The 27392-nt window shown below is 37.8% G+C and overlaps 1 protein-coding gene across 1 annotated transcript in view; it reads left to right on the top strand.

The window, feature by feature from the left end:
- Positions 1–27392, top strand: part of Ras64B (ras-like protein 2) — a 127754-nt gene that overhangs the window by 5674 nt on the left and 94688 nt on the right. Inside the window, exon 2 of the mRNA XM_090381411.1 lies at positions 26225–26312. Coding sequence (XP_090237537.1) covers positions 26225–26312 — 88 coding nt within the window. The remainder of the gene's footprint in view (positions 1–26224; positions 26313–27392) is intronic.

Below are 27392 nucleotides of genomic sequence, written 5' to 3'. Positions count from 1 at the left end.
GCTGAATTCTGATGGGATCCTTCCACTTGTTCAGATTACGAATCTAAGGGGGCATAAATTCAAATTAAGAAAAGACAGATGTAGAATAGATGTGCGGAAATTTTCCTTTAGCCAGCGGGTGGTTAATTGCTGGAACAAACTTCCATCTGTCGTTGTGGAAGTTGATAGGTTGAATAAATTTAAGGAGGAACTGGACAGGCATTTGGAGGGAATGGTGTGATTTTTTTTTTTTTTTTTTTTTGGCTGATGCTGCATAAGCTCATACATTTGCTTTCTTGCATCACATGCCACTACTACTACTACTACTACCCGAGCAGGATCATAAACAGTTGAACCATCAATATCAAGTGGACTAATCTGATTCATCCTCTTCCTTCTTGAGTTTACATAAGTAAAGAACTCTCTGCTGTTTTTCTTTGAATCCTTTGCCAAAGATTTCTCATAATCTGCCTTTGCCTGCCTAACCTCCTTTGTGACTTGGTTACAGACCAGCTTATATCTATCATAGGCTTCTGTGTCACCTGTTACTTTATATGTATCCCATTCATTTTTCTTCTCTGTCACATGTCTAATTAGTTCATCTGACATCCATTTAGGCCTACATCTTGTACAATATTTCTTAGTTGGTATGAAAAGGCTAGTAGCTTCCAAGATTAATTCTTTGAATTCTTCCCATTTTGAATTTGCTGTTGGCAACATCATCAGTTGGTCCCACCGTATAGAATTTAAATACTGTCTCAGACCACCATAGTCACCTTTACGAAAGCAAAAACCCTCCCCTTTACCCTTGATGGTAGTTACCTCTTTGAGTAAATCCCACTTCAGCACAGTGTGATCACTGCCACCTAGTGCTTCCTTTATCTGCAGATTCTTAATGCTTGAAGAATGACTACTAATAATCAGATCAAGAGTGTTACTCCCTCTAGTTGCCTCCCGAACATGCTGCTGTAGAAAACAATCATCAAATAAATCCAAAAAAGTCATGCTAATGTGCCAGTGACCAGTGCCCAAGTTCCAGTCAATATCTGAAAAGTTAACATCACTCATTATAACACATTCTGATTTACTGGACCATTCTGTTTCTCTGAACAATTGCTCATTATACTCATAAGATTCATTGGACCTATAGCACACATCTACTCTCAAGTTTTCCTTTCCCAGTGCTTATGTCACACCAAACAGACTCACATTGCATTGTCCACCAACACAATTGGATGCACTTTCTTATATTTTATGTGTTTTTTAACTAACAGCATAACCCCTCCTCCCTTCCTGTCCTGTCTATCCTTTCTGTACACATTGTACTCTCCAAATTCCAATTCTGCACTACTTATGTCTGTGTGACACCACGTCTCTGATATCCCACAATATTTGTGTTTGATGTCTTGACTAGCACTTCAAGTGCATCACCAGTGGGCAGAGTGAAAAATCTTTTTGACACTGTTTTTTTGTACAGTACAGTAAACTTAATTTAAATTTGTATGCCTGACGGATAAGATGCACTTAAATAGAAGGGGTGCAAGAATATTTGCTGATTTTGTCGAGTCAGTGTTAGATGGTTCAGAAAACTGCTAACTTCTGGGGGGGGGGGTAAATATACAGACAAATACACTGAGTGGACAGAAATCATGGGATACCTACCTAATAACGGGTAGGCCCATCTTTCGTCCTGATAAAGGTAGTCACATGGCAAGTCATTGAGTCCACTAGTTCATGAAAGCATTCCACAGGTATTTCCATCCATACTTGCTGCACTGCTGTCCATAATTTTGCCACATTCCTGGGTGGATGATCCAAAGCTCGAATGGATCTTTCTGCAGCATCCTGAAGATGCTCCACAGGGTTCATGTTCGGTGATGGGGAGGCTATTCCACGGTGGTAAAATCTGTGGAATGCTCTTTGAACCCTGTTCTAGTCACTATGGCTCTGTGGGGAGGTGCATTGTCCTGTGGGTGCACGGTGATACATGAAGGGATGCAGATGATCTGCAAGGATGGACACGTAACCTGGACCATTCAGCAATTCGTCTAGCCATGCCAATGTGTCCCAGTTGAACATGCCTCAGGCCATTACCAATCGTCCACCTGCCTGAACAGTTCCTTGTTGACACGATGGGTGCATAGCTTTGTGCAGTTTCTGCCAGATACTCACCCTCCCCTCCGCTTAAAATAACTGGAAATGGAACTCATCAGACCAGGAGATCCATCTCCAATCATCCAAGGTCCAGTGCCGATGTTCTTTTGCCCAGTTGAGGTGTAGAGGCCTGTGTCGTGGTGTTAGGACTCTTGTGGGTTGCTGCTTCCATAACCTATTGCGGCTAATGATCGCCTGATGGTCTTGGTGAAGACGTTTCTGGCACCTTCCTCATTGAAGTCTGCAGTGATTTGTGTCACTGTCACTCTCCAGTTGGCTGAAAAAGTGCGAGACAGATGTTGATGGCCATGTTCATCCACCGCCTTTGTCTGCTATACAGCACCATCCACAATGAGATGTTATTCTGGAAATGGTGTATTTCCAATACACTCTTGATACTGTTGAACGGGGATAGTGCAATTTCTGTACCACCTCCACGATAGAGCGACCCATGCGTCAGGCACCCACTATTATCCCTCTTTCAGAGTTGGTTAACTCAACGTTTTATCCATACTGACATCGAATTACCATCTGTGTGAATGCAGTGTACCTGTATCCCTGCCAAGTGGTGGGTTCTTCCACTAGCAAGAGGGGTGACAGCATCATGTTGCCTAGAACCAGGTATCCCATGAATTCTGTCCTTTCAGTGTAGATAAACAGTAGTGATGGGCATAATCATTGATAATTGTTTTGATTATAGCAAATCATTTGATTATTTCAAGTATACACATTTTCAAATACAGTGCATTCTGGTTATTTGGGACACATCTAGTGCATTTTGGTCCGATTAAGCGGCTGCCCCAGTTATCCGAAGTTTCACGTAAATATAGTTAAAAATACAACGTACCCCCCCACTTTACAATTAGTTCACTGTACAATCAAATCACGTTACAATGAACTCACCATAGTAAAGTACCGTTCACTATGCGATGTGTAGTAAGCACTGATCATTGTGATCACGTTTGTGAATTGAATTTTAATTCTATTAAACAGCGATTCTAATTAGAGAAAATAGGAGGAATGTTATCTTCAGGCTATAAAAGTAAAGATATATTAAGCACAAATTTATCCTTTATTACCTTACCAATTAAAAAATTAAATGATACGTGCAAATCGGAAGAATATACGTGATAATCGGAATAATTAATACGTACTGTAATATGTACATGCAAACTAGTTGACATTTCTGTTCACTGACATTTGTGGGTGAGGTTAAAATTTAAAACAGTAAAAAGATAAGCAATCAATAACAAAGAACACGGCACACACAAGTTGCAAGTAACATGATATGCGCAAGTGAGAACGGAGTAACGAGTTACAAAGCTTTAAAAATAGGAATGAAGAGAAGATCTGAAAATTAATTTTTTTATAAGATTGAAGATTTCATGGAAGTGTAAACACATTTCACCATAATAATCCACAGAATTCCAGCTGTCGGTATTATCGCAAATTCAGTAAGATCGAGTTTACTGTCCGTGTATGACAGAGTTCACTAACAGAAAAGCCCAATAAACAGGTGACTGCTAATTGTTTTTATTGTTTTTTGGTTGTGACCTCAGAATTTCGACTGAACCATGAGGTACCATTGGAGACAATCGTAGGGTAATTTCCAGTTCTGCGGTCTCCTGCCCCGATTAAACGGCATGCTGTCCCAATTAAGCGAAGTAAACCCTGGCTATTTTCTTGATTGGTTTCTGTTTTTTAAGATTTGCCCCAAATAAACGGCTGCCCGGATTAACCGGTGGCCCAAATAAATGGCTGCCCGGATTAACCGGTGGCCCAAATAACCGGAATCCGCTGTAATTCATTCAGTTATAACAATTAATTTGGTTATTTCATTCAAATGATATAATTGAATTATTTCATTTGATTATTGAAATTGCTTGATTACTAATCATTAATTATGGAAATCATTTGATTATGACCATCACCAATTAGAAGCAGGAAGTAGAGGTGAATGATTCTTGCACTGCTTCTGTTGGATATGCAATAGCCTTTAAAGCAAAGTATTGGGGATTACATGGCCTGCTGGGGGGGGGTTCTCGTGGGACAAGCAAATGCGTGGGATGTGTTAGGGTCACTAAGAGCAGAAATAGGTGCATTTATACTTGAATGTACACTAATGCTTTGAGTATTGTAAACAAATTTGATGAATTTGAAATATTGATTAGTTTATCAAATGTGGATGTTGTGTGGTTATTGGAGATGTGATACCACTTGAATATAAGGGATACAGAATTTGAATATGGTGCATACAAAATGGACAAGCAGGACAGGAGAGGAATATAGTTATATTCTTGGTTAAGAATTACTTAGAATCAAACACACTCACTTAATGTGAGCAGCCATTGCAATGCTGTCTGTTTCAAGCAACATTAATTAGACTGGGGGAGTCAAAGGCATCACTGCCTTTGACTCCCCCCTGATGTAACATAATGTGTTCATCTAGTGGTCATAATTAGGACAAAAGTCTCTAAAGCCCTTGGCACTCAAGGTTTGAAAAACCCGACTGCTGCGGCTTTGACTGCGTTGTGTTTAACATAGAGTAATTATTAATTAATTACTCAACCCCGCTTAAACCCTTTCTTATTTCTCCTTCTGGTTTTTATTCTGGTGTGGATAAGAATATTGGTAGAGAGAGACATAAGGTTCAGTAAAACATAACAGTATTTATTAAACAATAACAACACATACAATGCATTTTTATCACACATCATTGTTAATATAAATACTATATGTCATTTGTAAATCTAAGATTTATAATAACTGCAGTAATCCACTCAATTATAATGTAGTGTTTGCTGTTGTTATAACATCCATTTAATGCTCTTAAAGTCATCTGTTCACTGGCATTAGTTATCATAAAGAATATTTGGTGAAGGTAAAGAAAGCCAACACGAGAACGATGAGAAATGTCGGATAACTTACGCAGAAAATTAGTATCCCCGATGTGGCACTCTAGCGATGCTCGCTTGGTAAACAGATGGTAGATGTTGGTGTTATCGGTCTGGAGCAAAGTTGAGAACGATATATTGATTGACAGGTAGGCGTGGCAAACGATGTGCTGATTGGTGCACGAAGACAACACATGATAACATCGGTTTAATAGCACTCAGCACTAATGGTAACTTGCCCTAATGAACTTTCCATAATGGTGAAAAAAGGTCAGATTACCTCCACTTGAATCCCATGGGAGCTTGAACCCATCCCGAAGTGGAGGGGGGGGTAACGCTAACTTTTGATTCTTTAGAATCATGGGTGGACTAGCACATAAATTGTTTATTAACAAAATATAAATTTTTTATTACTATACTTTTATTTTTAAAGACACTTGTGTGGATACACACGTATCATAACGTAAATAGTTATTCACTATATATATATATATATATATATATATCATAACGTCAATATCTATTCACTATATATATAAAGAAACTTTCTTTCTTTTCCTATTATTTCCTAACTTAACGTTAAATGTTAGGTCACGAAATATAAGGAAACCTTTATAAATTTAAGGTCAGGTTACGAAATATAATGAAAAATAAAGAAACCTTTTCCTTTTTTCGTAACCAAAAATCAACAATATAGTAAAAACACTCATGAACTCCAAAAATCTGCTTTTAATAATGAGAAAAAAACAATGAAGAACATAAAAACGAACAGAACGAAACTTTTATTTTCCTTCCAAATTTCTTCCATCTTTAAAAGATTTATCGCTACTATTACCTCTTTACCATTTATCACAAAACTATTATGCACCACTCTACATAGTAGCTTGTCGTCTGTCACGCCCACCACCAATCATTTCATCGTTTGCCACGCCCACCTGTCAATCAATATATCCTTCTCAATTTCAGCTTCAGACCGATAACACCTACGGTCTGTTTACTGAGCGAGCAGTGCTAGAGTTGGGTGTCGGGAAAGTAATTTTTTGCGTAAGTTATCTGACGTTTCTTGTCGTTCTCATGTTGGCTTTCTTTACCTTAGCCGAATACTTTAGTATAAGAAATACAATATATACTAGCTCCATAAATATCAGAAGGACACATAATTATAGGAAAGCAGTGCTTTTTTTGTAAAAAAATAGGTGCCGGTACTCATTCTTTGCTATCAGGAAATATTCCGTGCTGACACGGCTGGCACGCAGTGGGTGTCAGCCATGCCAGCTGCTTCCGTCTGTTAAGGAGATCATGTGACACTGGGTGGAGTCAGCACCCATCAGTCACGGCTGTATCGCTAGCAGTCGGAATGCTGTACCCGATACTGAATCTCTACCATTAATTTTATTAACACACAGTTTATTAAGCATAAATTTATTATGCAAGTATATAAAAAATAAGTCAAAGGTGAGTCTTATTTAATAAATAAAAAATAATAAGTAAAATGTAAAAATAAGTACCAAGTAAAAAAATAAGTAAAAATAATTTCATAATGAAGTTTTGGTCGAGATTCAGAAACGTGTACCCCTTCCAGACTGCTAGCGATACGGCCGTGATTGACGGTGCTGACTCTGCCTATTCTCACGTGATCTCCTTAATAGACTAGACGGAAACAGCTGGCATGGTTGACACGCACTGCATGCCAGCCATGTCACACGCTGTTAAAAAAGGTGCTGGTACGCCGTACCGTTGCGTACCGTCACAAGAAAAGCCCTGTAGGAAAGTATCCCTTCCCGTTATATGTCTCTGTTCCACATAAGCATTTAACATTTATGCACCCATTGACATTCATATTCCTTATATTTAGCTATTGCTTTACTATAAACACTTCTATGTATATAGTTTGTATATTTAATGTGTATGACAAAACAAACTGATGTTTGTAGCAGTGGAGGTTATTACAACCCATTACTAGTTTACAGATATTTAAGTTATTAGGAAGGAATCACCTTATTTAATTAATTCATTCATTCTATTGCAACCCTCAGCTCGCATACTTAAAAACAGGATCTCCACTTACCTAAACACATATCGGCACTGGACTTCTCTACCAAGTGAACAACTTATGGATGTTGGTTTGTACCGATGCTCCTGGGCCAAGTGCACATGATTCCTCTGCCATTCCTGATGGCCTTTCCTCATGCCTAATCAGTCTCCTCTCTCCGACTGTCCTCTCCCCCCTTGGGTTCCCCAAATCCTGCTTTTATTGTCCGACCTATTCCCACACTTGTTTATAGAATACAGAATTCTCATTGGCTGCCAAGGGAAGAAATTCACGCTTGTGACACTTGGTATTCAGAATGTCTGAAAAATGCATATCTGCTCTTCACCATTTCCTTTTTAGGTAGTAATAACACAATAGCATACATATGTATAAGGACACTCTTACTAAGGCCGAAAAGTATTTCACCTGAGAGACCTGGTATCTTCTGGCCTGCTCCTCCCATGCTCACATCTTATACCTTCCCATGTTTATATTTTTAATGACCTCTCCTGACCTGTGAGCAAAAACTGCCATTCTCTGATTACACCAATAGGCCTCTAAGGCAGACTTCTATTGCTTCACTAGAGTGGGAGTTTTGCTATCTTTGTTGCCCAACACAATTCCTTTTAAATGGTATTAAATGTGCAAAGCTGAGGGATATTAATAAATGGCACTGAAAAACACCCAGGGTTACAGGAGTATGTAAATTTGGTAATTAATTTACATTAATTAGATTACAGGAATAGTAGTGTAAATTCCCACTGTAACACTATCCTGTACAGTTATATTTGTTTTTTTAAATCTTCATTGATTAGGCTTGATGACAGGATTCAGCATGAAATTCAGAAATGTTACAAATTATTAAGCAGTTCTATTGTATGGGAATTTAAGTTACTTAAGGTACTTATTGTGATATTAATGCAATAGATTCCTAGCATAAAGGTCAACTTAAAAGTTACAAGAAATGTGGCAGATTATGTGATTAGCTTAGCTTTTAAGAAGTGGAACTTACCTCCTGACTGCTTGGTTAAAGCATGAAAAGTAAGGAAAGTAAGTAAGTAAGTAAGTAAGTAAAGTAAGTAAGTTGATAGCCTAAACAAATTTAAAGCTCAACTGGACAGGTATTTCGAACGAACGGAGGGGTGAAATGGGAGTGGGTTTTTTTTTTTTGGCTGATGCTGAATAAGCTTGCTTTCTTGCATCATATGCCTCTGCTAATGCTAATGCTAATGAAAATTATATGGTCAGTCAAAATCTTACCTTAACAAATCATGCTATGGTTTCTGTAGAACTGCATTCACATTAATGTGATCCTTCAAAACTTCTTTACCTACTGACTCCTTTTTTTTTTTTCTGGAACAGAAGTCAAGCTTGCAGATCTGCAATTATTTACCCTGCTCTTTGTTCTTACTATTGTGAATAGGGAACACATTTGCACATTTCCAATCTATATGGAGTGCCACTAAATCTGAGAATGATCTCATAATTATGACTAAAGGTTTGCTTACCTTCCTTGCTGCTTCATTTAGTATAACTGGATAGATTCCAACACTGCTAGTTGCCTTATTTACTTTTTGCTTCAGTAATTTCTTCATCTCAGTTATCACAGAATCATTTAGCTCCCAGTTAAAACTTAGTATACTGCTGGTATTCCTACCCCTGAAAACTTGTTTGTTTGTTATTTGGTTTTTAGGGGCATTAGCAACTAAGACCATATATTTCTCCGGGGATATGCAGTGGTCACTCCCCGAGCTTTCCACATCCTCCGTATTTGGTGGTCACGGGCTCGAACCCCGGTCTAATCAAGAAGTGTGTGCTATGCACTGCTGCTCCTGCCTACCTGGCTACGGAGGCGCCCCTGAAAACTTCTTCACATGTGAATATAGATGCAAAATATATATTCAGTTTGTCAGAAACCTAAACTGGATCACCAATAATTATGCCATTATTTCTGGTGGGCCAATTAATTTGGTTCATCCCTTTCCTTATAGTGTTAACATAAGCAAAGAATACTTTGCTATTTTCCTTTGCATTCTTAGCCAAAGACATCTCGTAATCTGCTTTAACTTTCCTAGGGCAAGCTAAGGATTTCAGCAGGTTTCTTTGCCCCCTGATAATTTATAATCATCTCATCCATTTTCCATGTCTGTCATTGGTCTCATCAGTTCATCTGACATCCATTTATGTCTAAACCTTGAACAGTATTCCTTAGTTGTTCTTCTATGATTACTTCCCCGAATACTCCCTATTTAGAATTTGCAGTTTTTAACATCATCAGTTGGTCCACTGAAAAGAATTTACAAACTAAGACTATTGTATTCACCTTTACAAAAGCAAAAGCCTTTCCCTTTACCATTTATGGTATTATATCTTTGTATCTGGTAGTTATGTTGTCACTGCCACTTTCCTTTATATGTAGATGCTTAGTACTTGAACAGCCACTGCTGATAATCAGATTAATAGTATTGCTTTCTCTTGTTTGTCTCTCTAACATGCTGATATAGCAAACAATCTGTTAAATACAGTAAAGTTCTGCTAATGTATAATTCATCACTCCACAAGTTCTATCAATATCTATAAAGTTAAAATCCCTAAATTAAATGATATACTGATTTGCTGGTCCACTATATTTGTCTGTGTAGTTGTTTGTAGTAGTAGTAGTGGCATGTGATGCAAGAAAGCAAGTGTATGAGCTTATGCAGCATCAGCCAAAAAAAAAAAAAAAAAAAATCACACCATTCCCTCCAAATGCCTGTCCAGTTCCTCCTTAAATTTATTCAACCTATCAACTTCCACAACGACAGATGGAAGTTTGTTCCAGCAATTAACCACCCGCTGGCTAAAGGCAAATTTCCGCACATCTATTCTACATCTGTCCTTTCTTAATTTGAATTTATGCCCCCTTAGGTTCGTAATCTGAACAAGTGGAAAGATCCCATCAGAATTCAGCGTGCTCAACCCATTCAAGGCCTTACACACCTCAATCAGATCACCGCGCAGGTGCCTAGTCTCCAGCCACTGCAGTTTGCAGAACTTAAGCCTCTCTTGGTAAGAGGATCCCTTCATTCCCCTCACCAATCTTGTTGCCCCTTCTCTGTACACGCTCAAGTAAATCTACATCCTTCCTAAAATGAGGCCTCCAGACCTGTACGCAGTACTCAAGGCGTGGCCTGACCATTGCCTTATACAGAGGGACAATCACCTCCTTCTCCCTGCTAGCAAAATTCCTATATATCATTGACAAAACCTGCCCTGGGGCAGGTCATGGGGTTTTGTCTGTCTGCATTGCTCAGAAAACTTCTGTCTGCATTGCTCAGAAAACTGTCTGCATTGCTCAGAAAACTTCATATCTGACTGCACAATTACTCCCAGGGCTTTTTCATTTTCTACCACCTTAAGTGTAGTACCACACAGTTGGTACTTTCTCTCGGGTTACTTCTACCCATATGCAGTACTTTACATTTGTCAAGGTTAAACTTCAGTTGCCACTTCTTAGCCCATCTGCCCAAATTATCTAGATCCTGTTGCAGTAGAACACTGCCATTACTGTCATTAACAAACCTGCCAACTTTTGTATCATCTGCAAACTTCGACATTAAGCCTGATATACCTTCATCAATATCATTGATAAATATACAAAACAACAGTGGACCCAACACCGAATCTTGTGGGACTCCACTAATAACATTAGTCCACGAAGAGCAGCACCCATTGATTACCACCCTCTGTCTTCTCCCACTTAACCATCCTTTTATCCATTGTAGCAACTTACGCCTAATACCATTCTGCTCCAGTTTGTACAATAGTCTTCCATGTGCAACAGTGTCAAAAGCTTTCCTGAAATCCAAATATATGATATCAAAATTATTTTTTGCATCCAGTTCCTTTGTAACCACATCATAATATCCTATCAAATTTGTCAGACAAGACTTTCCCTTAACAAACCCATGCTGTATCTGAATTATTGCTGCAGTCTTGTCTAGATGATCCTGCAATGCATCTTTAACCAGTGGCTCCATTATTTTACCTGGAACAGAAGTTAAACTAACTGGTCTGTAATTACTCGTGTCACCCTTCGAGTATGTAACAATATGTAAAGTGTTTTCTTTTCATTTCACTTTTTAATTCTTTAGAACCCATAATTATATAAAATATGTTAACTTATATATATATATATATATATATGTATAAAGAAGTGCACAAATGAAGCGATTTTAGCAATAACATCCCTCCAACTCAGAGTCAACAATGATACTGAACAACATTAGCATTAGTAAAGGCACATGATGCAAGAAACCAGGCTTATATAGCATCAGCCAAAAAAAAAAAAAAAAAAAAAACAAATCTCCTAATTTTATACATCCACTTGCTCCAAACGTTTGTCTAGTTCTGCCTTGAATCTGTTTAAGCCATCAACTTCTACAACGACAGATGGAAGTTTCTTCCAGCAATCAACCGCTCACTGGCTAAAAGCAAACTTCCACACATCCATCCTACAACTGTTTTTCCTTAATTTGAATTTATGCCCTCTCAGGCGATTATTCTGAGCAAGAGGAAGAATTCCATCAGCATTGAGCCTGCTCAAACCATTCAAGAATTTATACACCTCAGTCAGATAACCTCGCAGGTGCCTAGTCTCCAGACACTGTAATTTGCAAAACTTAAGCCTTTCTTCCTAACAGCAACCCTTTGTTCCCTTCACTAATCTTGTTGCCTTTCTCTGCACTCAGTCCAGCAGCTCTACATCCTAAAATGAGGCCTCCAGACCTGTATACAGTACTCAAGGTGTGGCCTGACCATTGCCTTATACAAGGGGATAATCACCTTCTTATCTCTGCTAGAAAAATACCTATATATCATTGACAAGACACCATGAGCTACTCTTGCAGACTGTCTGCACTGCTTAGAAAACTTCATATCTGCCTGCACAATTACCCCCAGGTCCTTTTCATTCTCTACCACTGTCAGTGTAGTACCACCACACAGTTGATACATTACTATTGGGTTACTGCTTCCCATATGCAGTACTTTACATTTGTCAACGTTAAACTTCAGTTGCCACCTCTTAGCCCATCTGCTCAACTTTTCTGTTTATACTCAGAGACGACCAAATGGTCAGAGGAGTTCACAAGATAGATAGAATACAAGAAACAGCACTGTATTCAGCAGTCACGGGCTCGAACCCCGGTCATTCAAGGCACGTGTACTTATGCACCCGCGTGCCTGACCACTAGGCTACGGTGGCCTATTCTAGATCCTGTTGCAGCAGTGTACTGTCATTAGTGTCATTAACAACCCTGCCAACCTTCATATCATTTGCAAATTTGAACATTAAGCCTGATATACCATCATCAATATCATTAATAAATGCAGAAAACAACAATGGATCCAACACTGAACCCTGAAGGACTCCACTAATAACATTACTCCACGAAGAGCAGTGTCCATTGATTACCACTCTGTCTTCTCCCACTCAACCATCCCTTTATCCATAGCAGCAATTTGCCTCCAATGCCACACTGCTCCCATTTTTGCAGCAGTCTTCCATGTGCAACAGTATCAAACGCTTTTCTAAGATCCAAATATATGATATCAAAGTTATTCCCTGCATCCAGTTCCTTTGTGACCACATCATAGTATCCAATCAAATTGGTCAGACAAGACTTCTCCTTAACAAATCCATGCTTTGTCCGAAGCATGGATTTGTTATAACTGAAGTGTTGTCTAGATGAACCTGCAGTGCTTCATTAACAGGTGCCTCCATTAATTTCCCTGGAACAGAAGTTAAACTAACAGGTCTGTAATTACTTGTGTTGCCCTTTGATCCTCCTTTGTGAATTGGAGTCACATTTTCACATCTCCAGTCCATGGGTACCTCCCCTGAGTCCAAAGAAGCTCTCATAAATAAGGCTAAGGGTTTGCTTACTTCCTTTGCTGCCTCCTTTAATACACTGGCATGCAAAATTTAAGGACCAGTCAGGTTTTCACCTGTAGCTTCTCATAGGAGTGGCCTGGATATGGGAAAAGCATACCAAAGGATCCTCGTGAGGTAAAGAAATGATGAAGGAAACAAAACCGGCACAACAACGGAAGTAAAATGGTACAGAGGAACTTTATTCAAAAATTGGCAACATAGCACTGGGTGCCATGATACAGATGTATCACTGCCAAAGATGGAACAAATGGAAGAGGTGGTCCTCAATAGGAGATATGGCCACCGCCAATGTTGATGAAGGCTTAGCGCCTGTCCATACTTAGAAAATGTTGTTGATAAGTTATTGCGGTAACATCGTCCATTCCTCTGTGAGCACCGTCTTCAGCTGGTGAAAATTTTCTGGTTGGTGTGGATGTGCCACTAGCCATCTCCCCATAGCGTCCCATATGTCTTTGATGGGATTTAGATCAGTGGAACAGGCAGGCCAATCCATACGAACAATGTCTTCACTTTCCAAAAGCATGTCAACGGCTGCAGTGCCAATGGATGTGGCGTTATCATCCATAAATACTAACTCGGGGCCAATGGTACCTCGGAACAGATACACATGGGGAAGGATTACCTCAGTACCGTAGTGTGCACCAGTTACAGTACCGCCTTCCAGTATCTGGATTTGTGTACGTCCATCCAAGATAACGCCTTCCCAGATGAGAACACCTTGAATGTTATATCGATCCCTTTCAGTGATGGTTGTGCGGTTGATACCATGTGCCAATCTCTCACCAGATTAGCTGATGACCAGAATTGCTGCTGAGACTGAATCTACTCTCATCAGTAAAGAGTGCCTTAAGTAAAGATTTTTGGTTGTAACCTTTAGAAATAGTGTTGGTCCTTAAGTTTTGCACACCAGTGTATAACTAACATGCAAGACAATGTGATGTATGTTCCGTCCCTCCCTGGACAGTCAATCAACACACAGTGAGAGTTTCTCATCTGCCTTCCTAAATCCCGTGCGTCTTTCAATGTACTCAACTGTGAACATAATTTTTCATATTTCGATCCAGATTAACTGTAACTGGGTTAGCGAAGGTTTACTGTAACTACAAATCCGTAAACTTGATGCCTGTTCCAGATAAAATAATGATAATGGAGTCATTGGTTAAAGAAATATTGACCAATCATGTTAACAGTAAGGAAATTTATATGGAAGAAGCAGCATGGATTTGTTAAGGGGGAATCCTATTTGAAAAATCTGATTAGCTACTATGAACAGTAACAAAGGAACTGGATGCATACAGTAATTTTGACCTCCATATATTTAGCTTTCAACAAGGCTTTTGACACTGTTGAAAGTCATTAGAGTAAGTTCTTGTTATTGAAGAAGGGATGGTTGAGTGGCAGTAGACAGAGGGTGGTTATAAATGGCACTGCCCTTCTTGAACTAATGTTATTAGTGGAGTTTCTCAGTGCTGGACCCCCTTACTATTTATAATATTTATTAATGGGATTGATGAAGATATATCAAGCTTATTGTCTAAGTTTTCAGATGATATAACAGTTGGCGATTTGATTAATAACAGGCAGTTTGAATAATGACTGAGTTTTGGTTGTGGAGCAATCAGGAATGGGACATGATATTGTCTTTTGTGTACGCGATGTAAGGAGTGCGAGGAAATCAGGCGCCAACTTGGCATTATTATGGGCTTATATGAGAGCTTGAAGGACAGGGTGGATGCCCTCGAAGGATTTAAATTGAGGGCCCCCATCAATCTCTCAGCTGCCCACATCAATGCCAGAGCTTGCACTTGAACATCACACAACACAGCAGCAACCCCAAAGGCAGAATGCGCTGTGGTCCCAAAGAAACTAGTTGTTGTAGGTGACTCTATTGTCAGGGAAACAGGGAACATATTGTGCAAAAAGGATAGATGGAACAGGACCAGGGTATGTCCCAGGGGCAAAGGTTGAGGACGTTGTAGGGCAGATATCATCCTTTAAGGGCACAAAGGTTGATATTGTTGTACACGTTGGTACTAATGATATTAAGAGTTGGAGACTGGCAGAATTACTTAACAAGTACAAGACAATGCTGAAAAAAGCCATGAGTTAGAGTTGAATTTGAAAGTGTCTGCAATTCTGCTCAGACACAATAGGAGGAAGTATATGATGAGAGCCTTGTTGGTCAATTTGGCCCTGGAGAAATTGTTCAAGGCTCAAGGGGTAGAATTTTTCTCAGCCTGGTCTGTGCTTGTTAACAGGAGAGACTGCTTCTACAGTGATGGGATACACTTATATAGAAAGGGTTCAAGAATATTTGCTGATGCTATCGAGGCAGAGTTAGGTGGGTCGGCAAACTGCTAGCTTGGAAGGATACACGGACTAATAGATTAACAGTAGCCGCTGGCAGAGGTAAAAGTGATTCTTGCACTACTTCTATTGAAATGCAATTGAGCAGCAGCCTGGAAAGCAAGGCAATGGGAATTTTCAGGACTGCTGGGAGTCATAGTGGAACAAGTAAATACATGGGCTGTGTTAGGGTAACTAAGAGTAGAAACAGGTGCATGTATACTTGCATGTACACCAATGCTAGGAGTATAGTTAATAAATTCAATGAGCGTGAAGTTCTAGTAAAGACATCAAAGGCAGATATTGTCGGGATATCAGAGACATGGTATCACACAGTCATAAGCAGTGCAGAACTGGAATTTGGGGAGTACAATGTGTACAGAAAGGATAGACAGGACAGGAAGGGAGGAAGGGTTATGCTGTTATTTAAGAAACACATAAAATCTAAGGAAGTGCATTCAACTGATGTGGGTGGAAAATGCAATGTTGAGTCTGTTTGGTGTAACTTAAGCACTGGGAAAGGAGAAATGAGAGTAGGTGTGTGTTATAGGCCTAATGAATCTGATGAGTGTAATGAGCAGTTGTGCAGAGAATAGAGTGGGCCAGTAAATTAGTGTCTTATAATGAGGTATTTTAATTTCCCAGATATTGACTGGATTTTGTGGGTTGGTCACTCACACACTAGCAAGGCTTTTGTGGATTTATTGGATGATTGTTTTCTACAGCAGCATGTTCGGGAGGCAACTAGATGGAATAATACTTTTGATCTGATTATCAGTAGTGATTCTTCATGCATCAACAATCTGCAGATAAAGGAACAACTAGGTGGCAGTGATCACAGTGTACTGAAGTGGGATTTACTCAAAGAGGTAACTACCATCAAGGGTAAAGGAAGGGTTTTTGCTTTCGTTAAGGTGACTATGGTGGTCTGAGACAGTATTTAAATTCTATACGGTGGAACCAACTGATGATGTTACCAACAGCAAATTCAAAATGGGAAGCATTCAAAGAATTAATCTTGGAAGCTATTAGGCTTTTCATACCAACAGAGAAATATTGTTCAAGATTTAGGCCTAAATTGGATGTCAGATGAACTAATTAGACATGTGACAGGGAAGAAAATTGAATGGGATACATATAAAATAACAGGTGACACAGAAGCCTATGATAGATATAAGTTTGTGTGTAACCAAGTTACAAAGGAGGTTAGGCAGGCGAAGGCAGATTACGAGAAATCTTTGGCAAAGGATGCAAAGAAAAACAGCAAAGAATTCTTTACTTATGTAAACCCTAGAAGGAAGGGAATGAATCAGATTAGTCCACTTGATATCGATGGTTCAACTGTTGATGATCCTGCTGAGGTAGCTAACAAACTAAATGAATATTTTGCATCTACATTCACACATGAGGAGTTATTCAGGGAGGGGAATGCATAAAGCATCAAGAGATAAGCAGTGCAGAACTGGAATTTGGGGAGTACAGTGTGTACAGAAAGTATACACAGGACAGGAAGGGAGGAGGGGTTATGCTGTTAGTGGTGTATTCAACTCTGGCAGTAAGCTAGATAATCTTGTAATAACTGAGAGTAAAGTGGATGAGAAATTGTTGAAGATATACACAAGAAAGGCACCTGGGTGGATGGAATCTATTCAGTTATATTAAAGGAGGTGGCAAAGGAAGTAATCAAACCCTTAGCCATAATTATGAGAGCTTCATCGGACTCAGGGGTGGTACCCATGGACTGGAGATGTGCAAATGTTACCCCAATCCACAAAGGAGGATCAAAGGGAGATACAGGTAATTACAGACCTGTTAGTTTAACTTCTCTTCCAGAGAAATTAATGGAAGGACTGGTTAAAGAAGCATTGCAGGATCATCTAGACAAGACTTCAGTTATAGTTCGGACACAGCATGGGTTTGTTAAGGGGAAGTCTTGTCTGACTAATTTGATTGGATACTATGATGTAGTCACAAAGGAACTGAATGCAAAGAATAACTTTAATATCATATATTTGGATCTTAGAAAAGCCTTTGATACTGTTGCACATGGAAGACTGCTGCACAAATTGGAGCAGTGTGGCATTGGAGGCAAATTGCTACTATGAATAAAGGGATGGTTGAGTGGGAGAAGACAGAGAGTGGTAATCAATGGACACTGCTCTTCGTGGACTAATGTTATTAGTGGAGTCCCTCAGGATTCAGTGTTGGGTCCATTGTTGTTTTCTGTATTTATAAATGATATTGATGATGGTATATCAGGCTTAATGTCCAAGTTTGCAGATGATACAAAGGTTGGCAGGGTTAATGATACTAATGAGCTTTGAGGTGGCAAATGAAGTTTAACATTGACAAATGTAAAGTACTGCATATGGGAAACAGTAATCCCAGAGTAATGTATCAACTGTGTGGTACCACACTGCCAGTGGTAGAGAATGAAAAGACCTGGGGGTAATTGTGCAGGCAGATATGTAGTTTTCTGGGCAGTGCGGACGGTCTGCAAGAGTAGCTCATGGTGTCTTGTCAATGATATACAGGAATTTTTCTAGCAGGGATATGGAGGTGATTATCCCCTTGTATAAGGCAATGGTCAGGCCACATCTTGCGTACTGTATACAGGTCTGGAGGCTTTATTTTAAGAAGGATGTAGAGCTGTTTGGAACGAGTACAGAGAAGGAGAACAAGATTAGTGAATGGAACAAAGGGTTGCTGTTACGAAGAAAGGCTTAAGTTTTGCAAATTACACTGTCTGGAGACTAGCACCTGCGAGGTGATCTGATTGAGGTGTATAAAGCCATGAATGGTTTGAGCATGCTCAATGCAGATTGGATTCTTCCTCTTGCTCAGAATAATTGCCTGAGAGGCATAAATTCAAATTGAGGAAAGACGGTTGTAGGATAGGTGTGCAGAAGTTTGCCTTTAGCCAGCGGGTGGTTGATTGCTGGAACAAACTTCCATCTGTCGTTGTAGAAGTTGATAGCTTAAATAGATTCAAGGCAGAACTTGACAAACATTTGGAGCGAGTGGATGGGTGAAATAAGGGTTCCTTTTTTTTTTTTTTTTTTTTTGGCTGATGCTATATAAGCTTTCTTTCTTGCATCATGTGCCTTTGCTAATGCTAATGGGATTCATGAAGACATATCAAGCTTATTGTCTAAGTCTTCAGATGATATAACGGTTGGCAGTTTGATTAATAACAGGAATCAAGAAATTCTACTGCAGCAAGATTTAGAAAAAATAAGCACAGGGCTTAGAATTGGTAATTGAGATTTAACTTTGATAGATCCAAGGTACTGCATATGGACATCAGTAATCACATAATAACATACCAATTAGGGGGTACCACACTCAAGGTGGTGGAGAATGAAAGAGACATAGGGGGTAATTTGCCACTCTGACATTAAGCTAGTTCTCTGAGCAACACAGCCAGGCTGCTAGGACATTTCAAGGGATTCTGTAAAAGAAGTATAGGAACTTTGTCATCAGTGACAAGAAGGTGATTTTCCCATTATATAAGGCAATAGTTAGGATGCATCTTAAGTAATTCATACAGTTGTGGATGCCTCATTTTAAGAAAGGTGTGCCCCCTCGCGGCGTAGACAGGTATCAGGATGCACCACCCTGGTGCTTGTTACTTCCTGATAGCAAAGCGACCAGAAACAACTAAACAACATAACAAACACATACATGGCATAGACATAGCATTACACACATTTCTGGCCTTTCTTCAGAGTTTTTGTGACATCACAGTGCACATGGCGGAGTTGAACTTGCATTTGGGAGCTGCCTTACATAAGATACTATACATGTCTACATGTTGAATTTGGCATATCATATTTATATGTATATCATGAATCTGTATATCATATGAAGGTATATAATACATATATGTATATAGCAGAATTGCCATGCCAGTTTCTGGCTAGGGGCTGCTTGCTAATACAAATTAAAAAAAAAAAAAAAAAAAAAAACAAATGATTATTGAATTTGGAATTGCTGATTGTCTGGTTCCCAACTAGACAAGTTGCTTGAAGAAGCTCTGCCTTCCTGTGGTCTGGGCCGGGCAGGGCAGCTGGGTGAGGCCCCAGCTGCAGAAAGGGGTTTTTTGGCGATTTTGTTCCAAATTCCGTGGAATTGTTTTGAATCTCTGATTTCGGATTTTGTCTGTATTATCATGCCTACAACTAGGAGGAAGATTCCTCAACCTGCAGTAGAAGTACAGGAGACCTCAGAAGAGGAGGAGTCATCTGAAGAAGGTCTGTGGTTTACTACCAAAGCAAATAGGTGCCAAGGTGAGTCCTGGGCCCCCTGCCTCCAGTCCTGTTGTGTAAAACAAGAAATTTACACACCTATTAGACAGACTATAATCCTGAAGGCTAAAGCGGAGAGATTCCAGACTAGTGACCAGGTGAAAACTGAACTGGTGGATAGTATCGCACCAGTGCTGTCAACAGTAAGAGTTATTGCTGTTCACCCAATTAGAAATCGGCATGTGGCCGTTGAGGCTGTGACCAATAGTAATATAAAGAAGATCAAAGATTATGTCCAAGTACAAGAGATGGGGCTGGAGGTAGAAAGGACCCTCCGACGAAATCCTCGGCTTGTAGTGTTCAACGTAAGTACAGAAGTCACTAAAGAACATTTTTTGGAAGAACTTTAGAGAAGAAACTTGGCAGATGGTGCCTTGGTAGAGTGACAAAAGAACAGGTTTCTTCTAAAGTGAAAGTTCTAACAAAAAATAAAGCAAGAAGTTCTGGTATAAACGTGTGCTAGATTCTCCGTCCATCATTGTAGAAGTTGACAGCTGAAATAAATTCAAGGCAGAACTAAACAAACATTTGAAGTGTATGGATGGGTGAAATGGGAAGGTTTTTTTTTTTTTTGGTTGATACTGTATAAGCTTGCTTTCTTGCATCATATGCCTCTACTAATGCTAATGTATGACATTTGGCTATGTGGCCATGTGGCCAAGCATTGTGATTCAGAAGAGTGCTGCAGGTATTTTGCTGGATTGGGGCTGTGTGTACAGAAACTGTACAAGTAGAAATGAGTCACCAAAGTGCGGGAACTGCTGGTGGGGGAAGTCTCCATCGGCCCATGAGGCTATTGATAAGATCTGCGTAGATTATGTCCATGCAGTTGACATTTTGAAAAGAAAGACCGATTTTGGTGATTAGCTTAGAGGCCTCTTGGGTTGGCAATGACAGCCTCTGCTGTAGGTTTGTGTTATATTTTGACTCCATCCACAAATGTCTGTGGGTACTTTGAAGATCTGAATCTCAAATAGTGTTGTGGGCTGGCTGTCTTGGATCTGGTGTGACTCCAATACTTATAACTGTCCTAAAAGTTGTATGATTTGTAAAGAGGAGGCTGTTCTTCTCTAATGTAAGATTCGCTTAAATGTAAATGAAATAGATTTAGAATCAGATTTAGATTTAGATCTGTTTTTTTAATTGTCTGACCGGGGTCAGTCGGACTGGTTTTGTTAGATAGGGCGACCTACCTCCTCATGGTGGGGGTGGGGATGCCGTACTCACCGCGAGGCTAAATGTCATTCAAAAAATCTTATGTTCTGTTAATGGTCAAAGATTGACTGTTTGTTGTGATATTGCTAAACAGTAAAAGTCACTGTAAAAAATCACAGCAAAGGTATATAGTAGCATATGGGCATCGACCTAGGGGGCTACATAAGGCCAAGATTTTGATACATGTTGAATTTGGCACTCAAAATACATATAAGAAAGTTAAATATAAACATAACATATTTTATGTAGTGTTATGAGCCATCCTCTCTATTCTATTTTGTCTCTTTCATTAAGCGATGATTATTTTCTAACATTTATTATGATTTTTTCCCCCCAACAAAACCTGTTATTTCAGCTTATATTCAAAACTAATTTTAATAGTATTCAGTACAGGAAAAGATGTTCATTGTTTTATAAATATGAACTAATTTTTTGGCTTTGAATGAGACAGCTTGTAATAGAGATGTACTGTACATCAAATATCTTGTCTTAGAAAGGCTGGATAAATTTTCCTGGTATATCCTAGTGACATCTCAGAAGCAAATACTAAGGAAATGGGAAACACCTGTTGTCTGATATGAGAATATGTTAGTAACATATATCTACTTGGTATAATCTCTAATATAGGTTTAATCAATACTTCATGTGTGTGTCAAGCTGTCATTGCATGAATTATCTGCATATCTGTTATAAATGCATATGCAGGTATATCTTATCTTAGCTTTATAGTTTTATTTCTGTTCATTTGATATAATTGTAGGTCTGTTACTCATTTCTGTAATTATCTTAGATGGGGCACTTCTTAAGCCCAGTCATTTATTAAATTTTTGGTTAGAAAAGTTAAAAACTTTTCCCCCCCTTTTTTTACAGAAGATTGGTGATTTTAAATCGTTACAACCTTGAATTTTTGTCTGAAATACAGGATGAAATAGTACTTTTGTGATATATGGGCAAATAAAAGCAGCACTTACTGCAACAACTAAAATTTGATAGGAGAAAAAATAAAATACTTTTCATGGTGATATACAAAGTTTAAAGTGTATCACCATGTTCTGATACACCTCATTTAAAAGGATATTGTGACAAACATCAAACAGTAGACTTGTAATAAACAGAAAGTTTTTAAAAATAGGCATGTTGATTATCATGCATTTATTGATAATATAAATATATATATTTTTTATATGTAAATGTCCATAATGAATTAATTAAATGAGCATAACATTAAACTTTGAATTGCTGTTTTATTGTACAAAGTATTTCATTAAATAAGTTAAACTCCACCCATTAAAACTATTTAATGATTGGTGATATTTCTGGATTCCTTATTTAATCCTGTTGCCAAGCTTAATCAAAGATTTGGTAGTTATTACTAACGTTCATGGTAGAAGACTGGTCTTCTAACCTGTACAATGTTTGATAGCTGTGGAAGCATTTTTGTGACCTTGATTAACCATTCATTCTATAAGATTGGGATATGTACATTGCAGCATTGCTAGAACAAGTGTGTGTGTGTGTGCAGCACTAAACAGACTGTATTGAAAAATAATACATCACCACTGGTGCAAGTCCACTGTCTGAGGTGAAGCTATGAACTTTTAAGTACTCCTTGTATCACTTATTTTATGGCAGTTGAATTCCTTGTCACTATTCCAACTTTTGATATGTTTTCAGATGTAAATATTGTTGCAAAATACCTATTCAGCTCATTTTCCACTTCTGGGCTTTTTATGATTCTTCCATTTCAATAAGGGGACATATATGATTTATATGTAAATAGAACTCCTTATCCCCATTTTTTTCAGTTTTCTTTGCTGGCAGTTTCTCTTACTCAGCTTTATTGTCTGTGTTATTCAGAGTTATTCATATAACTGTCTTGTTACAATATTACTCTTATAAGTGTTTTAAATGGTAAGTATTCTTATTTAAGGAATATATGCATAAATTAATGATAAAGAACACAAAGTGTGATGTCATGCCTTTCTCTTAAAGGTTTAAGCCACAAGTTATTCTTGAGGGAAAAAAATAGTGTGTATATGCATTGTGCTGATTTAAAAATGGCTCTACAGCATATAGTATTTCTCTTGAATGTATGGTATATGGTATTTGTCTCTCTCTCTCTCTCTCTCTCTCTCTCTCTCTCTCTCTCTCTCTCTCTCTCTCTCACACGTCATAGTGTCATGATATTGATATATATGATGTGTCTTAAGGTTCATTTAACGTATGTGTCTGAAATTTTCTGTTAATACAGCTTCGAGTTATTCAGTAATTATAATTGCTGTAGTAAATTAGTATTAAATGTAGAGAATAATTTAGTAGTAAATATAGAGAATAATAAACATTAGCTAAAATTTAGTAAATGTATATTGTGTTGTATATAATGGTTGTATGTGACAGATAAAAGCTCTGTTCTTGGCATTGTTGATGCACATTTCTTACAAACTGTGTGCTTTTGTGGTTTTATATGTAGTTCCTGTGTTTCTCTGGGAACGATTTTTTTTTTAACCTGTATATTGTAAGGTCCAAATCTTACATAAAGTTGATATTATGTTTATATATTATATTTTAATTTTTAATTGTTTTTGGAAGGAAGGATATGTGAAATTTTAGAAGAAAGATGTAGGCTTGGTTTAAGGGGAAGCAGTTCGCGGAGCCGTGTAATTTTCAAAAACGTATGAAAATGTGTTTATTTCTGGTTGTTGAGGGAACACCATCGGTAAAGAATAGGTGACAGGGATAACATTAAAGAGGAAAGGAAAATAAGGGCTTTGAGAGTAAACTGTGCTGTATGTAGTAAACACTAGAATTATAACCATTGGGCCAAGTGGTACCATGTGAGGACATTCAAGCAAAGAAGTGGGGTGGGCTGTATTGGAAAAATAGTGAAAACGAGATGAAAGAGACTGAACAATTCTGGATCATAATGTAAAGACATGAAAAACCCTACTACACTATGGGAGAGAGTAAATTTGGTAGACAGAGAGCTCTCTAGTGAGGAACCTTTATTCCAGAGTTGTGGGAGGACAGTGGTGACATGTTGAAATGAAAGTTGCTGATGAGTTTGCCCAGCAGGTGCCACAGATAGAAAACACCCAGTATTTCCATGGGAATAGGTCCCATAAAGAGAGGGTAATGTGCGAATTGTGAAAAGGGCTATCAGTTGAAAGGAAAGAAGAGAAAAAATAAATTGTAAGAATGTTCTATTGGTTGAGATGTGGCAGAGGGAGGAGTTATAGAAAGGAACAGAGTTCACCAAGAAAACTTGGCATACATGGATGAGATGAATGCAGTGGGAAAGTAGTTTAAGAATAAGAGTATGACAGGCATGAGTGTGATATGAGTGAGTTGCATGAAAACTCAGCTGGAGAAGTAGAGTGCCCGGAAATCTTTTGCAGAGTGATGACATTTTGGAGGAGCCGATATCATGAAGACTAGCAGAAGTCAAGCAGACCAGAAAAATGGAGGTAGCCTTATGTGAGTACACTGACTATGCTGTATCCAATATGCTTCAGAAGCTAGAGACTTTACTTGGAATAGTACATGTTTTTGGAAAGTTTCAGCTAAGAAAGAAAAAAAAAAAAAGAAGATTGCAATGGCTGTGAGAAGAAACAGAGGAACAGAAAGAGAGGCTTTTGGTGGAATCAGCTATACCTTTTGACTGGACAAAAGTCTCTAAGTAAAGATGCTGATTGAATTATCATTCCTAATGGTTCATACCAGCCTATAGAGTAAGGCTCTACCAATCAAAGTAAGGAATAAACAGATGATTGATTTAGCTGACGTGAAGCTAAATCAATCATCCATTTAAAAGGTTAATTTTACTTGAGAGTGAATGTGAATTTAACTCATTTGTGCATGTATAAATAGTGACTTTATGAAAAAGAGTATAAGTGGTAAATATAATCATGGACAGCAAGGATAGTTGGAAATAATCAGGATTATGCAGTTGTACTAAGATTATGTGGAAATTTCCAAAGAAGGTGTTGTGTTAATTTTTCATATTCTTTGTATTATTCATGTAAATAATGTACACGTAATAATTCTCCTGTTTAAAATTTACAAGAAAAAAAAAAAAGAAAATTATACCACAACAGCACCATAAACCATGTATATGTTGTGTTCCTTATCATTTTAAATAATTTTATCTTATTTATTTTGTTTATTCACTCCTTTTTAATGTCTTCCCATATTTTAAAAAGGACTAATTCATATATAACATCAACATGTTTGATATTAATTTTCTCATCTTCTAAAGCAATGACACTGCTTGGAGGGGTTACAACTTAAGCATTTTTGAGTCATTGTTTTTTTTTTTTCCCTCTTTATTTCAAATTCCTGCATGATGACAGTTTTTATTTTGGAGTTTAATCTACATTATAATTTTGTGAAAAGTTTTATTGGTGTTGTGAGAGGGATGTTATCCTTTTATTTTGTGCGACTGTGTGAAGTGTTTTGAAAATCTGACAAAATTATATCAAAGTTATTCCTTGCTTTCTTTGTGAATATTACAGATAAAGGTTTTAGTGACCTCCTTACCTATTTCTTTTAGTATAACTGGTTAACCAGTCAAAATTAATTTAATTTAATGCTGAATGATTATTAGTTTAAATAAAAGTATTCTCTTTTTTAAAATGTTTTTGTGTGAAAATAGATGCAAAAAACTGTTCAGTTCATCAGGAAATGTTTCAGATATTTGAATTTGAATTATATAAAATATAAATATAATAAATTCAATTTGAATATATATATATACACACACAACACACTGTATATTGTATGTAGTATATATGTTAGCATTAGCATTAGCAAAGGCACATGATGTAAGAAAGCAAGCTTAGCATCAGCCAAAAAAAAAAAAAAAAAAAAATCTAATTTCACCCATTCACTTGCTCCAAACATTTGTCTAGTTCTGCCATGAACCAGGCAGAACCCTGGCACACCCAGGCTCCTGAGCTGGATATCATCATTCTCTCTCTCTCTCTCTCTCTCTCTCTCTCTCTCTCTCTCTCTCTCTCTCTCTCTCTCTCTCTCTCTCTCTCTGGCACACTATAGCCTTAGATGTGCCATAAAAATCCTAATAACCAACCAACCTCTCTCAGGGTCTCAGAAGAATGTTTTTTTTTTTTTTTTTTTTGCCTGGTGCAGCAAAAGCCTCAGCCTTCCTTGCACCATATGGCTAATAATGATGATGACAATGATATATTACATTATGGATGTAGTGTATCTATTGCCACTGCAATGGCACTAGCCCATAAATTCCATATGTTAATGATTACATACTACATAACTAATATATATATAAAACTTTTATTAAATTTGCCATTTTATGTAGTGTAATATGTATTACTTTATTTTTCTGTAGTCCTATTTTGTTACTGATTATGATCCAACAATAGAAGATTCCTATACTAAACAGTGTGTTATAGATGATCAGGTAGCAAGATTAGACAGTAAGTAATGTTTTGTTTAATTTATTCTTTCCATTCCATTAAATTGTATTAGCGCAAAATAAATTATTCTAATTGCTTTTAGGGTCTTCACATTGGAATTCTATTACATTCTTTACATTAGAATTCTAGACTGATGACTGGAATAAGTCAGCCCCGAATACTGACTTTCTAAATCAGTTTTGCAAACGTTTCATTCTGTATAATTGTAAGTTGTCTATACATCATTAGTTATAGAGTAGAATATGAAACACTTGAGTGTCAAAAATAAAATATACTATCTGTAACCATTATAAGTACTGTAGAAGTCCAATAATCTGGTATTCAGTAGCATAATTAAATTATTTTGATATTCACTTTTAAATGCAGTATATCTTCCTTACGTTACTTTCAGAGATTGGGAAGCACTGCTGTCTCTACCAGCAACTAGAAATTTCATGCTGTTCTCTGAACAATGGTTTCACATGTAATTTAAGGTTAGGTTATGGTTAAAGAAAAGAACACTGAAACATAATGTAAAATATATTTGATTTTATGAGTTATGTAGAATGACTTTTTCTTATCTGTTATTGTGATGGATTTAGAAAAGTTGTAGATAAGCAACTGAGGTACTGATGAATTGAACAGGTACTTTGTATCAAACTTTACAGATGAAAGAGGGGAACTATATGTCTGAAACTGTGCAGTATGTTATTACCAGTATTGAAATTACATAAGCTGTAAAGGGTAGTTAATGATAGTAATCATGGTATGCACTGAAAAAAGATCTAGAAAAATTAGGCAGATGGGGTGAGAAGTGGCAGTTAAAGTTTAACATTGACAAATGCATGGTACGACATATGGGTATCAGTAATCCCAGAATAAAATACCAACTGTGGTACCACACTCAAGAGTAATTATGCAATCAGACATGAAGTGCTCTGAACAGTACAGATTGGGCTGCCAGGACAGCTCATGGCATTTTGTAAATGACACAGCATTTTGACAGCTGGATTAAGGAGGTGATTATTCCATTGTATAGGGCAATGGTTAAGCCACATCTTGTACTGCATACAGGTCTGGGTGCCTCATTTTAGGAAGGAT

This window comes from Mastigoproctus giganteus, chromosome 9 (genome assembly GCF_048544385.1).
Source record: "Mastigoproctus giganteus isolate SK-2022 chromosome 9, ASM4854438v1, whole genome shotgun sequence".
Taxonomy (NCBI): domain Eukaryota; kingdom Metazoa; phylum Arthropoda; class Arachnida; order Uropygi; family Thelyphonidae; genus Mastigoproctus; species Mastigoproctus giganteus.
This window is presented reverse-complemented; position numbering and strand designations above follow the sequence as displayed.